Source organism: Perognathus longimembris, chromosome 9, assembly GCF_023159225.1.
Source record: "Perognathus longimembris pacificus isolate PPM17 chromosome 9, ASM2315922v1, whole genome shotgun sequence".
Lineage (NCBI taxonomy): Eukaryota > Metazoa > Chordata > Mammalia > Rodentia > Heteromyidae > Perognathus > Perognathus longimembris.
This window is the reverse complement of record NC_063169.1, coordinates 72,757,533-72,774,937: the sequence shown is the minus strand read 5'-3', so window position 1 is coordinate 72,774,937 and position 17,405 is coordinate 72,757,533. Positions and strand designations below refer to the sequence as shown.

Genomic DNA, 17,405 nt, shown 5'->3' with positions numbered 1-17,405 from the left:
GCACATCTGCAGGGGGACACCGCACATCTGTAGGAGGACACCGCACATCTGCAGGGGGACAGCGCACATCTGCAGTGGGGACACCGCACATCTGTAGGAGGACACTGCACATCTGCAGGGGGACAGCGCACATCTGCAGTAGGACACTGCACATCTGCAGGAGGGCACCGCACATCTGCAGGGGGACACCGCACATTTGCAGGGGGACACCGCACATCTGCAGGGGGACACCGCACATCTGCAGGAGGACACCGCACATCTGCAGGGGGACACCGCACATCTGCAGGGGGACACCACACATCTGCAGGAGGACAGCGCACATCTGTAGGGGGACAGCTCACATCTGCAGGAGGACAGCGCATCTGCAGGAGGACAGTGCACATCTGCAGGGGGACAGCCCACATCTGCAGGAGGACACCGCACATCTGCAGGAGGACAGCTCACATCTGCAGGAGGACAGCACACATCTGTAGGAGGACACCGCACATCTGCAGGAGGACACCGCACATCTGCAAGAGGACAGCGCACATCTGCAGGGGGACACCGCACATCTGCAGGAGGACAGCGCACATCTGCAGGGGGACACCGCACATCTGCAGGAAGACAGCGCACATCTGCAGGGGGCAGCTCACATCTGCAGGAGGACAGCGCACATCTGCAGGAGGACAGCGCACATCTGCAGGGGGACACCACACATCTGCAGGAGGACAGCGCACATCTGCAGGGGGACACCGCACATCTGCAGGAGGACAGCGCACATCTGCAGGGGGACACCGCACATCTGCAGGAGGACACCGCACATCTGCAGGAGGACAGCGCACATCTGCAAGAGGACAGCACACATCTGCAGTAGGACACCGCACATCTGTAGGAGGACACTGCACATCTGCAGGGGGACAGCGCACATCTGCAGTAGGACACTGCACATCTGCAGGAGGGCACCGCACAGCTGCAGGGGGACACCGCTCATTTGCAGGGGGACACCGCACATCTGCAGGGGGACACCGCACATCTGCAGGGGGACACCGCACATCTGCAGAAGGACAGCACACATCTGTAGGGGGACACCACACATCTGCAGGAGGACAGCGCACATCTGCAGGGGGACAGCTCACATCTGCAGGAGGACAGCGCACATCTGCAGGGGGACAGCGCACATCTGCAGGAGGACAGCGCACATCTGTAGGAGGACACCGCACATCTGCAGGAGGGCACCGCACATCTGCAGGGGGACAGCCCACATCTGCAGGGGGACACCGCACATCTGCAGGAGGACAGCTCACATCTGCAGGAGGACAGCACACATCTGTAGGAGGACACCGCACATCTGCAGGAGGGCACCGCACATCTGCAGGAGGACAGCGCACATCTGCAGGAGGACAGCACACATCTGCAGGAGGACACCGCACATCTGCAGGAGGACACCGCACATCTGCAGGAGGGCACCGCATCTGCAGGAGGACAGCGCACATCTGCAGGAGGACAGCACACATCTGCAGGGGGACAGCACACATCTGTAGGACACCGCACATCTGTAGGGGGACACCGCACATCTGCAGGAGGACAGCGCACATCTGCAGGAGGACAGCGCACATCTGCAGGGGGACACCGCACATCTGCAGGAGGACACCGCACATCTGCAGGAGGACAGCGCACATCTGCAGGGGGACAGCTCACATCTGCAGGAGGACAGCGCACATCTGCAGGGGGACACCACACATCTACAGGGGGACAGCTCACATCTGCAGGAGGACAGCGCACATCTGCAAGGGGACACCGCACATCTGCAGGAGGACACCGCACATCTGCAGGAGGACAGCGCACATCTGCAGGGGGACACCGCACATCTGCAGGAGGACACCGCACATCTGCAGGGGGACAGCTCACATCTGCAGGAGGACAGCGCACATCTGCAGGGGGACAGCGCACATCTGCAGGGGGACACCGCACATCTGCAGGAGGACACCGCACATCTGCAGGAGGACACCGCACATCTGCAGGGGGACAGCTCACATCTGCAGGAGGACACCGCACATCTGCAGGAGGACACCGCACATCTGCAGGGGGACAGCGCACATCTGCAGGGGGACAGCGCACATCTGCAGGAGGACAGCGCACATCTGCAGGAGGGCACCGCATCTGCAGTAGGACACCGCACATCTGCAGGAGGACAGCGCACATCTGCAGGGGGACACCGCACATCTGCAGGAGGACACCGCACATCTGCAGGAGGACAGCGCACATCTGCAAGAGGACAGCACACATCTGCAGGGGGACACCGCACATCTGCAGGAGGACAGCGCACATCTGCAGGGGGACACTGCACATCTGCAGGGGGACAGCGCACATCTGCGGGAGGACACCACACATCTGCAAGAGGACAGCGCACATCTGCAGGGGGACACCGCACATCTGCGGGAGGACACTGCATCTCCAGGAGGACACTGTGCATGGACTTTCAGTGATACCCCATCTATGTACAATTGAAAACAAATCCTGCCCCAGAGCACTGCTTCTCCTGTGCCCCATGCCTACAGCAGTCCGTGGACTCTTTCACACTGAAGATTTTGTGCATGGCAACATTAATTCTTTCATACAAGACCTTAACCAATGCTGAGTGCAATCCTTTGCACCCGCTGACTTCTTTTGTGTTACCGATTACTGCTTACTTGATTCAGAAAGGCCAGTATCACACTGGATAATTTGAAACATATTTAAAGCATAGAACTTGAATATTTTTCTCTTAAGCAAAATAGGGAGTTCCAGCCAATCTTGCTGGTTTTATTTATAGCATTTTATTTCCTGAGAGAAGACAGGAAAAGTGAGTCCCTGCCTTCCCCCTCTCTGTCTGGCTCCTCCCCAGCCCTGTCTGGCAAGTCCAGGGTAGACTTGGAGCAGGGGCGGTATCTAGCACGGAGGGCTGGACTTGGACTCAGACACAGGTACTCAGAGCAAATGGTGGGATGGGAAGGAGGAATTAGGTCATTTCTTCGAAGGAATGAATTAAACGTGCTTCCTTGTGTGTCTGATTGGCAGGGCCACTCGGGGAGAAGAGCATATAAAGGAGCTGTCTGCTGCCTGAAGGCAGAAAGAGTGTCCACCGGCCAGCAGCCTTCAGCCGGGACCCTGTCTCCTCCACGCCCCCAGCGCTTCATCCTTGCCCTGTCTGGACCTGAACACCGAGTGCAGTCCACGCCGGCCTTCCAGCGTACCAGGTACGGGGCACTGTTTGTTTACTCAGTTAGTTCATTGGGCTGTGGCTTTCAGAAAAGACTCTTGATGTCCAATAGGCGAGAAGAAAAACATGCGAGGCAGGCTCCTAAATTCCACGGTGGGCATATCCCTTCGCATCTCACCTTGGCAGAAGCCCTTTCTCACGTGTGTCATCTTTGTTAATTAATGGGAGACCTGACTTTCAAGGAAGTTCACTTTGAGGTCGGGTTTTCAGGGGGCCTGCTGGAGCCCCCATCCGCTCTGGCCTCCTGCCGAGGTTCTGCTGTTTTCGTCTGTGTACCTGCCTGAGAAGCCCGGAGAGGCTATATTGAGATTCAGGATAAGTTTCTGCGTCCAAGTCTGTTACTGGAGAGGAGCCATGAGGAAGGCGTTTAAAACAATTTCAGAAAATGCAAAAATAATTAGCGATTGTGGAGAGTCTAGCTCTTATCACAGTAATAGCTGAGCAAGCCTCGTGATCGCACCAGTAGTCCGTGGGGATGATCGCGCTGCCAGGGAATAAAGCCGTTTTGAAAAGTTTGGGGAAAGTTTGCCTGTGAAATGAGCCGGCAGCGTTTAGGGCAGCTGAAGGACAGAGGTCTGGGCTGGGGATGGGAAAGGAAGCCGTCGAGTTGGATGAATTTATTTTGGAAAAATCTAGCCCTAAACGTGTTGTGTGGCTGTGTGGAAGGAGAGAGGCTCAGGGTAGGGGTGAGTTTGTCTGGACCTGCGGTGCAGTCACATGGTCTGCTGACACCAGAAGCCACAGGCTTCCATACCAGGACCATCCCGTCCACTGTGACAAACCCCCGGGGGGACAGGGGCTGGCCACTGGCCTCTGATGCCTTGTGACACTTGTGTGGGGGATGGATTTCGCCCAGCGTTCGAAATGTTAGCCTGTGATTGTGCAACCGTTCACCCCGTGCTGTGGAATTGGCGCTGGGGGTGGAGTGGACCTGCGGAGCCAGCCATCGGGCGAGAGGGGCCGCGTCCGGACGCGCACCTGGTCGGGGACGGGGCAGGAGTATTTAGCAAGCCTCACGCACCCCGCCTGCCCAGGACCCCCAGCCCCTGGGTTCTCTGGGCGCAGGCACTGTTCCGGGGATGCGGCAGGGGTCTGGGAGCTCGGCCCAGCCACCGGCGGGCGGAAGCCGCCGGAGCCTCAGGAGCCAGCTCCGCTAAAACGTGCTCCAGGGCCATGCCATCTGCTTAATGCGCGTTCCTAACAACCCAGTAGCAGATGCCGTACAGGGCTGTTTCCCACGGAGAGATAAGGGAAGTGAGCCCGGAGCGTCAAGGAGTTGTCTGGGCTGCAAAGCTGCAGCCCCGTCAAGCCCACTGAGTTCAGAGCGATCCTTCTTCCACCTACCACGCCATGGATGAAAACGAAGCAACCTGCCCACGTGGGGGGGGGGGGCCCTGTGACGGGACGGCTCTGGGTGACCTGCGACCCCACTGTGCGCTGCCCTCCCTGTGACGGGACGGCTCTGGGTGACCTGCGACCCCACTGTGCGCTGCCCTCCCTGTGACGGGACGGCTCCGGGTGACCTGCGACCCCACTGTGCGCTGCTCTCCCTGTGTGGCCTCCGGGAGGTGACCTGCGACCCCACTGTGCGCTGCCCTCCCTGTGTGGCCTCCGGGAGGTGACCTGCGACCCCACTGCGCGCTGCCCTCCCTGTGCGGCCTCCAGGAGAGCTGTGACCCCACTGTGCACTGCCCTCCCTGTGTGGCCTCCAGGAGAGCTGTGACCCCACTGTGCGCTGCCCTCCCTGTGCGGCCTCCAGGAGAGCTGTGACCCCACTGTGCGCTGCCCTCCCTGTGCGGCCTCCAGGAGAGCTGTGACCCCACTGCGCGCTGCCCTCCCTGTGTGGCCTCCGGGAGAGCTGCAACCCCACTGTGCACTGCCCTCCCTGTGCGGCCTCCAGGAGAGCTGTGACCCCACTGTGCGCTGCCCTCCCTGTGCGGCCTCCAGGAGAGCTGTGACCCCACTGTGCGCTGCCCTCCCTGTGCGGCCTCCAGGAGAGCTGTGACCCCACTGTGCGCTGCCCTCCCTGTGTGGCCGGCTGGCCTCCAGGAGGTGACCTGCGACCCCACTGTGCGCTGCCCTCCCTGTGTGGCCTCTGGGAGGAGAGCTGCGACCCCACTGTGCGCTGCCCTCCTTGTGTGGCCTCTGGGTGGCCTGTGACCCCACTGTGCGCTTCCCTCCCTGTGCGGCCTCCAGGAGGTGACCTGCAACCCCACTGTGCGCTGCCCTCCCTGTGTGGCCTCCCGGAGGAGAGCTGCGACCCCACTGTGCACTGCCCTCCCTGTGCGGCCTCCAGGAGGAGAGCTGCGACCTCACTGTGCGCTGCCCTCCCTGTGTGGCCGGCTGGCCTCCAGGAGAGCTGCAACCCCACTGTGCGCTGCCCTCCCTGTGTGTCCTCCGGGAGGTGACCTGCGACCCCACTGCGCGCTGCCCTCCCCGGGGAAGTGCTGGGCCTGGAAGGTGGCGATCTCACCTTGCCAAGTATTTCTCGAGAGGCAGAGGTCTTGCCTCTCCTCAGCAGGGAGAGTTCAGTCCGCGTCAGGTGGTCTCAGCAGGGGAGGGACTGGGACCTGAGCGCTAGATTTCACACCAGTGGGGATGCGAGGGTCCGGGGCACCGGGGCAGCCCTGCCCCTACTCACCAGGAGGAGGAGCGGAGACCCCGGCACGGCGGGCCGCGAGGAGTTAACGGTGCAGCCGGGCTTCAGTCCAGGCCTGCTGACTTCTGGTCCAGTGTCTGGGAAGCCATGCCAATTTAGAATCCCAGAGAATGGAAAAACAGGCCTGCACGAAAAGAGAGAAGTAGGGTAAGAATCGTTGCTAAGTAAAATCTTCTGTTTCTCATAAGAGTGATACACCAGATCTGTTTCCAACTTTGAAATGCAGTTGATATTGATTCTATTTAATTAAATTATGCATAACTGTTTCTTTTCTTGGACATTTGCCAAATGCCTTCACAGATTATTTTCACCAGGGTGATGTTTTTCTGAATGCAAGCTTCTGGAGCTAAGCCCTGCTGAACTAATGAGGGCAAGCAACTGCCCTCTCTCCCACTTTCTCCTCTGTGAGATGGGTGCATTCATGGCAGGTGGTTCTGAGGATTCCATTGTGGTAATATGTAGAATATCACCCAGGATCCCCAGCCCATGGAGGGTCAGCAGTCAGCAAAGCATTGCATTTAACTTCACACAAGGATGCTTGCTTTTGATTGTTACACGCGCAGTGTTTTTGAGAGATCGCACTGCCAGAGCTGCAGCTGGGGGCACACACTGACGGGGCTGGTTTTTCTCCTAGGGGCCGCAGCAGGAGGCAGGATGCTCTGGAGGCTGGTCCTGCTGGCCCTGTGTGTGTGGCCGCGTGCTCAAGGTGAGTGTGGGCAGTGTGTGCTCTGAGGTGGGCACGGCTTAGCTGCCGGTGAGACACCAGCCGCTGTTGTGGCGGGAGTCAAGCAAGGCTTACAAAACTGCAAAGATCTGGTTTTATATCTCAGTTTCTCTCTACTTCCTTCCCGCTTAAATTATTTGTTAAACATTTCCCCGGGGCATTTATGTTTTTCCAACATAATCTTAAGGACTCTGATTTTTCCATCACATATGAGTCCCAGTGTTTGCAGACCAATTCTTCCTCAGATTTTGACTTTAATGTTACTATGTGACTGGAATATTGTTGTGAACAGATCCATGACTTTATCCTTTGAATAAGTTGCAAAACTGGGATGGATACTTTTAGCAGCAGTAGTCAAAGGCTTAAATTATTCTAATTAGTTGTACTACTGCCAATATCTCTATTGAGATGGTAAAATTCACCTTTCTGTCATCGAGTGTGCGTTATGATGTTTGCATCTTTCTTTGGGCTTTCTATTCAGAGGTATCTTTTGGATTACTTAAGCGGTTACAACATTGGTGAGAACCGATGCCTTCCTTTGAGCTGTGTGTGGTGACTTAAACCACTCACGGGTGGACACGAGACCAAGGCTCCTAACCGTACAGTGCAGTAGCGTTTGGAGGGCACATTAAAAAAAAATAAGACGCGCCCACATACTTCGCTTACCACGCAGCATGCCCCTTAGTGCTGTCAGAAATCCACCCCAGCAGGGTTCAAGACCCTCTTCCTTCTGGCCCAGCTCCGGTAGCCTCCCTAAGAGGAGAGGGCGGGCTGCCCTGAGCCCCGGCAACCTGGTCTGGAGCGGCACGTGGGCCAAGGCTGGGGTGGGTGGGGCAGGGCGGGACCAGGACAGGGGTGGGCGGGGCCGGGGTGGGCGGGGGCGGGGCAGGGAGGGACCAGGACGGGGGTGGGCGGGACCCAGGACAGGGGTGGGCGGGGCCGGGGTGGGCGGGGCCGGGGCAGGGCGGGACCCAGGACAGGGGTGGGCAGGGCCGGGGTGGGCGGGTCCAGGACAGGGGTGGGCGGGGCCGGGGTGGGCGGGGGCCCGGGTGGGCCCAGGCCAGGGCGGGCCGCAGGCGGCAATGCGTCCTGCGGAGGGCAGGGAGGCCGCCCCGGCCTGTGCCGGCAGTAGATGGACCTCTGGGCCGGGCGTGGTCCTCACGCAGACCGGGCGGGCGAGGCCTCCAGGCTTCTCCCCGGCGGGCGGCGGGCCGGCGGCGGGCTCGCCCCGGCCCGGCCCCGGGCGGTGTGTGACGCCCGCCCCGCCCCCCCCCTTCCCTCCCTCCGGTAGCCGCCGACCCGGACGCGGAGGCGACCTTCGACCTCTTCAGCCTCAGCAACATCAACCGGAAGACCATCGGCGCCAAGCAGTTCCGGGGGCCCGAGCCCGGCGCGCCCGCCTACCGCTTCGTCCGCTTCGACTACATCCCCCCGGTGAGCGCGGACGGGCTGGGCCGGATCCTGGAGGCCATGCGGCGGAAGGACGGCTTCTTCCTGGCGGCGCAGCTGAAGCAGGACCCGCGGTCCCGCGGCACGCTGCTGGCCCTGGAGGGCCCCGGCGCGGCGGGGCGGCGCTTCGCGCTCGTGTCGGACGGGCCGCGCGACGCGCTGGACCTGGCCTTCCGCGCGGGCGGCGCGCAGCACGTGCTCTCGCTGGAGGACGTGGGCCTGGCCGACGCGCGCTGGAAGAACGTCACCGTGCAGGTGGCCGGCGACGCCTTCAGCCTGTACGTGGGCTGCGACCTGGTGGACAGCGTCGCCCTGGACGAGCCCTTCTACGAGCAGCTGCCCGCCGACGGCAGCCGCATGTACGTGGCCCGCGGCGCCTCGCGGGAGAGCCACTTCAGGGTGCGTGCGCCGCGGGCGGGCCGGGGCGGGGGGCGGGGGGAGGGGGGCGGGCCGGCGGGGACGGAGCCGGGCACAGGCCGAGCCGGGAGCCCACGGCGGAGAGTGCCGTGCACGACGGCCACCGGGGTGCCCTTGCCCGTGCTCACCCACGTGCTCACACACACGACCTCTCTGCACACCCATACGCACGAAAAAGCCACCACACGCGGGCATGCACCCCCTACTCATGCACGCCGCGCCTGCGCACATGCGCGCACTGTGGTGCACACACATTTTTGCACACGCATGTGCACTTACCTGAATGCATGTGCACAAACGCTACCGTGCAGGTGAACATATATGCGTATATGCGTCTCGTATAAGCTCACACTTATATACTCCACACAAGTACCCACACATACTCATATACTTACACATGCCTCACACATACTTGTACATGTAAACAGCACACAGACACACAGAACTACCTATGCATGCATGTGCACAAGCATACCCATTAGCAGTACACACAGGTATGCTACAGCCACGTGCACCCACGGACACAGTGTACACAGCACATGCCATCAGCTTTGCACACACACACACACACACAACCAGTACAGCCCTAAACTGGGCAGAGAAGAGCAGTGCTCACAGGGTGCTCACCAGCACTCGGGGCAGCGATGCGATTGAGGGCTGGTCAGGACCCAGGAGCCAGACTCCCTCACGTGCTCTGACAATCCTGGAATCATTCTGCTAGGGAAAGCCCTTCTCCAGTCTTTGCTTTGGTGATGAGTTGGGAAGAGAGCCAGTTAGAAACTGTCTTTCCAAGGAAGAGCTTGAATTTAGGAGACAATAACTATGTGTCGTGGAACAGGGTTCCCTAAAGCCAGGAGCGTTTGAGCCTGCGTGGGTGTCCACACAGATATCCCTGGTTCATGATGGCTCACTTAGGGCTCTTTCTCCTCGGATGCCGGGAGAGTCACATGTTCAGTGGAAACCAGACTTTGGATCCTCCAAGCTGTCACTATACGGGCTGATCCTTCGTCAGATACTGGGCAGCGGCGAGTCCATCTCTCAGTCAGTCTTCCGTCATGCGGGAAGAGAGGACAGTGCACTGTGTTCTGCAGGTGAAGTGAGCCAAATGCACAGCAAGCGAGTAATATCTTTTTAACGGGGAGAATTTGTTGTGTGTGTGAGCCAGTTGTAGGTGGAGAGACAATCTGTGTTTCTCTCGCCCAGACATGCATGTGTGGTAAAACTCAGTTACGTGTGCCAAAGGCCTAGAGCTGCCTGCTGTGTTCCTGGGTGATCTCTCACCACAGAGGGCTCTTCGGAGGCCGTGTGTGCTTGGCCTCCCTTCACTGGCAAGAGCCGGGTCACTCGGGTGTGGAGGGCTCCCCTCAAGACCCAGAGTCGAATCTTCTGAACCAGGGGATATCAATGAGCCCTCAGCGACATACCTGGACATCTGAGGCCCTGCATGGCAAAGCCCACCTGTCAGTGTGAGCACGCTCAGCAGACAGAATCCACAGCACCCCGGGCCGTCTTTGCCTTCTCTGTGCACCTGTCTTCCTAGTTACCAAACTTTTCAGGTGACACTTTCATTTTTGTGTCATATCTATAAACCAGCTTCTAAGGTAGCAGATAACAGGGGCTGATTACATAGAGATTTCTAACTTTCCAAATATCAGTGCGGAGGAGAAAACACTGTGGGCGGATCCTGCCCCTCCAGCTAGAAATGCCCTTTAGCCCCGCACCTCACTCCTGTTCTTCGTGTGTCTCCACAGGGTTTGCTGCAGAATGTCCACTTAGTGTTTGAAAACTCCGTGGAAGAGGTTCTAAGCAGGAAAGGCTGCCACCGAGGCCTGGAAGGTAGGTTTTTGAGAGAGTGAAAGGAATCTGTTTTTGCAGAACATGCAAGTTCCTGAGTGGGTGCTTGGTAATTACACGGTCTTTTATGTGTTGCGCACTGTGAAAAAGCCAAGCTGTTGTAATTCCACGGGTGACGATGCTATGCAGGGCTGGGAGGGGCTGGCCAGGCGGCTCCGCTTCAGCCAGGTCAAATTGATGATGACACAGACAGATTGGCAAGGGAAGGTGCAGAGTACATTCTCTTTGTGTGGTGCTGAGGAATCGAACCCCGGGCTTCATGCATGCAAGGCAAGCACTCTACTGCCAAGCCACCTTCCCAGCCCCCAAGCACATTCCCTTTAGTGAATAGAAAAATAAATAGGATTTTAAAAATAAAAGCAAATGTGGAGTAAAAAATCCAGTCAATCTGTGTAGGCTCGTGTCTCTGTCTACCAAGTTACAAATACATTGATGTTGGCAGAAGCACAGTGACTCTAAGTTGAGGTGGGGGCAGGGGCCCTGAACCTGAAGCCCACTAAGTAAATGCCTACCAGGACTGTAGCTCACACACATAATAACTCAACAGAGGGTGTCTGAGAGGAAGAAGGCATGGGGAATACTTGCCCCTCCCAGAGAAGCCAGGACTGAACAGACGGGATGAGCCCTTTGGGGCCCTTTGGGGCCGTTGGCTCCTGCCTGAGGGTGGCTCTGTGCCTTGACTTTACTCCAAACCACCGTGTAAATTAGGGGTCCCCCCCCACGTGGGGGCCAGGAAGGAACCAGGGCTTTAGATATTCTCTGTCAGTGAGGGGCAAAGTATGTCTACTGTGCCAGACTCCAGGGGTTCATCCACCTCCGTTTGGGGAGGAACTAGCTGGCAGAACCACTACTGAAGGCAGAGAAAGGAGTCAGCCCTGAGGGTGTCTGTGTTTGTCAAGAAAACAGCTGCATGTGATATAATACCAAACTCAGAAAAGGAGCCCCGAAAAGGGTAAATGAATAGAGAAGGGAAAGGAGGGCTTCTGAGGGCTCAGAGCTCCCAGCAGACAGATGGAAGTGGGTAAGGGTTGCATACAGTTCACACCGAGTACGCAGGGAACTGTCCTCGCTCAATGTGACAGAGATGTGTGTCACGTGACTTTGATTTTATATGTTTACATTTCCTATATGCTCTGAATCTCTGCATTCCCGAGCCCAGCCTCTGCTCTGCACTGGACGTTTTAGACGCTGAGTATGGTGTTATGAAATGGGACTGACACCTTTTGGTCAGCATGGGTCTTAATCAGAAATAGTGCCACACTCTTCCTATTTCTGGAGACAGTTTAGCATGCTGCCTCTCCAGGAGCAGTGCAGAGCAGCCTTGAACCTGGTGCCAGCTTGGAGCTGCAGGTCCGACCCTGCAGAGGCCCGTGCCCTGCTAACTTTTCAGACTTCCCTTCAGCTGAAGCCAATGCTATCAGTGAGCACACGGAGACACTGCACCTGAGCCCTCACCTCACACGGACTTTGTCGGCCATGGTGTGCAGAAGAGGCCTGAGGTGTGCACACACTCCTGTGAGGAGCTGAGCAACATGATGAACGAGCTTTCTGGGCTGCATCTGATGGTGAACCAGCTCAGCAAGAACCTGGAGAGAGTGGTAGGTGCTGGGGGGAGGGGCAGCTGGGAGTCGCAGGGGGTGGAGAGGGGGCAGCTGGGAGTCGCGGCAGGGGGGTGGGGGGGATGGTCAGTCGCCTGCTGCCCAGCAAGGCTGTCCGTGGGATACCTAACTGTCCACTGGTCTGGACAAAATTCACTTAAAAATCTACCACTGAGGGGAAGGCCGGGTCAAACCCTTTGGGGACGCTGGCTTAACACACACCAGAGTGAAGGCTGGAGAGACAGAGGTGTCAAAACCAAAACACAGCTGCATCATGAACATTCTCCAATGTAATTACTTTGCAGGAGGGAGTCCCTCCTCACCCAGAAAATTGAAAGCATGTCCACTCAGAGGAGCGTGCTCTGTGGGGAGGACTGAGCGTGGAGGGGAGCAGGCCAGAGTCCTGAGACGCACAGCCACTCTCTAGGCAGGAGTGATCATCAGGGAGTCTGGGTCACTTCTGTGACTTTCCAGAGGATAGGGCGGGAGAGGGCCGTGCCGTCGGTGCTCAGGTGAGACCCCAGACCAGAGGGAGCAGAGAGCAGGGAGGGTCTCCTGCTATAAGCTGTATAAATCCACCCTGGAAAGGCTGTGGCTCTGCCAGAGGAACCACAGCAGAAGATGGCAGAAGAGCCTGAGCAAGGGACTGGGGCAGAAGTACAGAGAGGAAGCTCCTATCAACAGCTGCTGGATCTGGTCCTGAGCCTGGCTGGAGATGCGTTCTAGTAGTGGTGCGAGGATGTTGCGTGGAGTGCCCCTGTCTCCTGTGCAAGGAGCCACTTGGCGTGGGTGTTGGGTGTTCTGGGTTGGCCCTGTAGGCGTGGGTGTTCTGGGTTGATCCTGTAGGGGTGGGTGTTCTGGGTCATTCAATAGGCGTGAGTGTCCTAGGTCATTCCTGCAGACATGGGTGGTCTGGGTTGGTGCTGTGGATATGGGCGTTCTGGGTCAGTCCAGTAGGTGTGTGGTGTTCTGCATTGGTCTGGTAGGAGAAGAGCAACAAGATTCCCTTCCTGCTCCTCTGAGAGGCAGATGGAGGAGTGGTCCTGGAATCTTGCTCAAGTTAATGGTGGTGATCTTGGCCAGGAGGTGTCCTGATGACCAGGTTCATCTCTGCACCTTTCCAGAGCTGTGGGAGCTCAGGCATCTCTCCCTGTCCCTTAGCGGGTGGACTTCCTCTAGGGTTCCCACCACCACTCTGGAAATGGGAGATCTGTTGGGTGTTCTCTTGGGGTCGTTCTTCGTGGCAGAGGCTGGGTCCTGCTGCGGGGTCGCCTCTTTGTCAGCGCCAGCACCGTTCCTCGTGGTGCACCGGATTGCTGCCTATACCAGAAAGGATTGAGGCTATGTTCTGGGGCAAACGGCATTGTCAGTGGGCAAGCCAGCTGACCTGGAAAGAGAGAAGGGAAACAGAGGGGCAGGCGTCTGACTGCTGACTGGTGGCCTCTTGTTTGCCAACTGAAACATGCTCCTAACAAAGTTAGTTAATGTGAAGTCAGAGATGGAGGAGACTGACCTCACTGAAACTGTACAGAGTAACGGCAGGTGGCGGCTGTGTTTGTAGAGGAGGACCAGCAGTGGGTGGCTGTGCTCCGTGGTATGATCCTCTCCATAGAAGGCTCGCCCTAATCTGTGTGCTGCCTGCCTTTGTCGGGGAGGTGTCCCCACGTGAAGCCCATCTCCTGTGTGGTGGGCTCTGCTGCTTGGCCTCAGAGGCCCTCAGGGAGGAGCACACTTCCTCCACACATGTTGACCGAACACGCTGAGCTCACACACATACTCAGTGACTGCATACACTGAGCCCTCTTGCCCGCTCCTCTCTTTCTCTTTCACACACACACGTACACACTCGGTGACTGAATACACTGAGCTCACACACACAGAGACACACACAGTGACGGAATGGGCTGAACTCTCTCGTCCACACTTAACCTCTATCCTCATTTCCAGTCGGATGACAACCAGTTTCTCCTGGAGCTTATCGGTGGTCCCCTGAAGACCAGGAACATGTCAGGCTGCTTACAGGATGGTCGGTTCTTTGCAGAAAATGAAACCTGGGTGATAGACAGCTGTACGTCATGCACCTGCAAGGTGAGGCATGTTGGAAAGCCAGAGCCGCCCAGGGGACACGGTGCTTGCCGCCACCGAGACCATGCATACCTTACTGCACGAGAGCTGCATCTTCAGTGGCTCCCTATAAATGTGCTCAGACACAGAATGAAGGCTGAGGATGAGACCCTCTAGAAAGAGACTTAGCATCAAGCTTTTCGCGTGGCATGTACAGAAAAATAAACTCAGAGGACTGGGTTCAGTTGGCCAACGCCATCAGGTAGTGAGCACCGCTAGAAGCCACCCAGCTGCTCCTTCAGAGTTTGTCTCCACCCAGCTGTGACAGGGCCTCCATGCGAGGGACATGTCTGGGAAAATATAAGTCATTATCAGAATTATGGCAGACCCTTTAGTTCCTGCCGATGGCTCAGTTTATATGAAGCCCGTCTCAGACATTTGTTTATAAAAGATTACCTTGTCCATCCCTTCTCCTGTCTTCATAGGGCAGACGGGAGGCCTCCACTGTAGTCTCCAGGCTTGGAAGTGAGAAAAGAGGACAGGAATGTGAACGTTCACCATGTAGGCTCTGTGTGCAGACAGCCCTGTACCCATGTCTGTAACTTTTAAATAGAGTTCTATGAAGGCATTTCTTTTTTTATTATTAAACTTTATTGACAAGGTGATATACAGAGGGGGTACAGTTACATAATAAAGTAGTACATTTCTTGTCATATTTGTTACGCCCCTCCCTCATTTTTCTTTGCCTTCCCTAGTTCAGTTAAGCATATATATATATATGTATATATGTATATATACTACCCAGTATACCAAAATCATATACAGTAACCACATGGGGTAGGCCAAAGGAAATTCACCTAGTACATTAAATGTAACGTCAACAATAAAATCCTCCTGTTTCCTTATGAAGACATTATCTTTACTTACAGAAATTTAAAACCATCTGCCACCAAATCTCATGCCCACAGCAAACTGCGCCACCCCATCCTTCATTGAAGGCGAATGCTGCCCTTCCTGTTCTCACTGTAAGTCTGCTGTCCCTGCATGCTGATAGTAGGTTGGCTTATTGCTTCCTTGGTTTGAAAAGAGGAGAACGGGGGTACAGACTCCTAAAGACTGTGCAGTGGGGGGCCTGAGGGGGACAAGACCCTGCCAGGGTAACTAACCAGGCGGGCCAGAGAAGTGTGTGAGAGCAAAGAAGCTCTGTACTGGGACAGCATTCACAGACCTGGAGGCTGAGCCATAGGATCCTGCCATGCCCAAAGACCTGGGCCAGGGAGAGGGCGTGTGAGAATCGAGTGTGAGTCAGGACACGGCCCTGACCCCACAGTGAGCTGTGTGAGGATCGAGTGTGAGTCAGGACACGGCCCTGACCCACAGTGAGCTGTGTGAGTACCTAGTGTGAGTCAGGACACGGCCCTGACCCCAGTGAGCTGTGTGAGGATCGAGTGTGAGTCAGGACACGGCCCTTGACCCACAGTGAGCTGTGTGAGGACCTAGTGTGAGTCAGGACACGGCCCTGACCCACAGTGAGCTGTGTGAGGATCGAGTGTGAGTCAGGACACGGCCCTGACCGCAGTGAGCTGTGTGAGGATCCAGTGTGAGTCAGGACACGGCCCTGGCCCACAGTGATCTGTGTGAGGACCTAGTGTGAGCCAGGACACGGCCCTGACCACAGTGAGCTGTGTGAGGATCGAGTGTGAGTCAGGACACGGCCCTGACCCACAGTGAGCTGTGTGAGGACCTAGTGTGAGTCAGGACACGGCCCTGACCCACAGTGAGCTGTGTGAGGACCTAGTGTGAGTCAGGACACGGCCCTGACCCACAGTGAGCTGTGTGAGGACCTAGTGTGAGTCAGGACACGGCCCTGACCCACAGTGAGCTGTGTGAGGACCTAGTGTGAGTCAGGACATGGCCCTGACCCACAGTGAGCTGTGTGAGGATCCAGTGTGAGTCAGGACACGGCCCTGGCCCACAGTGATCTGTGTGAGGACCTAGTGTGAGCCAGGACACGGCCCTGACCACAGTGAGCTGTGTGAGGATCCAGTGTGAGTCAGGACACGGCCCTGACCCACAGTGAGCTGTGTGAGGATCGAGTGTGAGTCAGGACACGGCCCTGACCCACAGTGAGCTGTGTGAGGGACCTAGTGTGAGTCAGGACACGGCCCTGACCCACAGTGAGCTGTGTGAGGACCTAGTGTGAGTCAGGACACGGCCCTGACCCACAGTGAGCTGGTGTGAGGACCTAGTGTGAGCCAGGACACGGCCCTGACCCACAGTGAGCTGTGTGAGGACCTAGTGTGAGTCAGGACACGGCCCTGACCACAGTGATCTGTGTGAGGATCGAGTGTGAGTCAGGACACGGCCCTGACCCACAGTGAGCTGTGTGAGGATCGAGTGTGAGTCAGGACACGGCCCTGACCCACAGTGAGCTGTGTGAGGATCGAGTGTGAGTCAGGACAAGGCCCTGACCCACAGTGAGCTGTGTGAGGATCGAGTGTGAGTCAGGACACGGCCCTGACCCACAGTGAGCTGTGTGAGGACCTAGTGTGAGTCAGGACACGGCCCTGACCCACAGTGAGCTGTGTGAGGACCTAGTGTGAGTCAGGACATGGCCCTGACCACAGTGATCTGTGTGAGGATCGAGTGTGAGTCAGGACACGGCCCTGACCACAGTGAGCTGTGTGAGGATCGAGTGTGAGTCAGGACACGGCCCTGACCACAGTGAGCTGTGTGAGGACCTAGTGTGAGTCAGGACATGGCCCTGACCACAGTGATCTGTGTGAGGATCGAGTGTGAGTCAGGACACGGCCCTGACCCACAGTGAGCTGTGTGAGGATCGAGTGTGTGTCAGGACACGGCCCTGACCCACAGTGAGCTGTGTGAGGACCTAGTGTGAGTCAGGACATGGCCCTGACCACAGTGAGCTGTGTGAGGATCGAGTGTGAGTCAGGACACGGCCCTGACCCCACAGTGAGCTGTGTGAGGACCTAGTGTGAGTCAGGACACGGCCCTGACCCACAGTGAGCTGTGTGAGGACCTAGTGTGAGTCAGGACACGGCCCTGACCACAGTGATCTGTGTGAGGACCTAGTGTGAGTCAGGACACGGCCCTGACCCACAGTGAGCTGTGTGAGGATCGAGTGTGAGTCAGGACACGGCCCTGACCCACAGTGAGCTGTGTGAGGATCGAGTGTGTGTCAGGACACGGCCCTGACCCACAGTGAGCTGTGTGAAGACCTAGTGTGAGTCAGGACACGGCCCTGACCACAGTGAGCTGTGTGAGGATCGAGTGTGAGTCAGGACACGGCCCTGACCCACAGTGAGCTGTGTGAGGACCGAGTGTGAGTCAGGACACGGCCCTGACCCACAGTGAGCTGTGTGAGGATCGAGTGTGAGTCAG

The 17,405-nt window shown here is 57.3% G+C and overlaps 1 protein-coding gene across 1 annotated transcript in view; it reads left to right on the top strand.

The window, feature by feature from the left end:
• Positions 1-2,894: 2,894 nt before the first annotated feature.
• The window catches only part of Thbs2 (thrombospondin 2), a 40,472-nt gene continuing 25,961 nt past the window's right edge, over positions 2,895-17,405 (top strand). The window contains 10 exon segments of the mRNA XM_048354458.1: positions 2,895-2,942; positions 3,037-3,215; positions 6,533-6,603; positions 7,913-8,469; positions 10,239-10,323; positions 11,744-11,797; positions 11,800-11,939; positions 13,887-14,027; positions 14,933-14,966; positions 14,969-15,028. Of these exon segments, the coding sequence (XP_048210415.1) occupies positions 6,552-6,603; positions 7,913-8,469; positions 10,239-10,323; positions 11,744-11,797; positions 11,800-11,939; positions 13,887-14,027; positions 14,933-14,966; positions 14,969-15,028 (1,123 nt within the window). The 5' untranslated portion in view covers positions 2,895-2,942; positions 3,037-3,215; positions 6,533-6,551.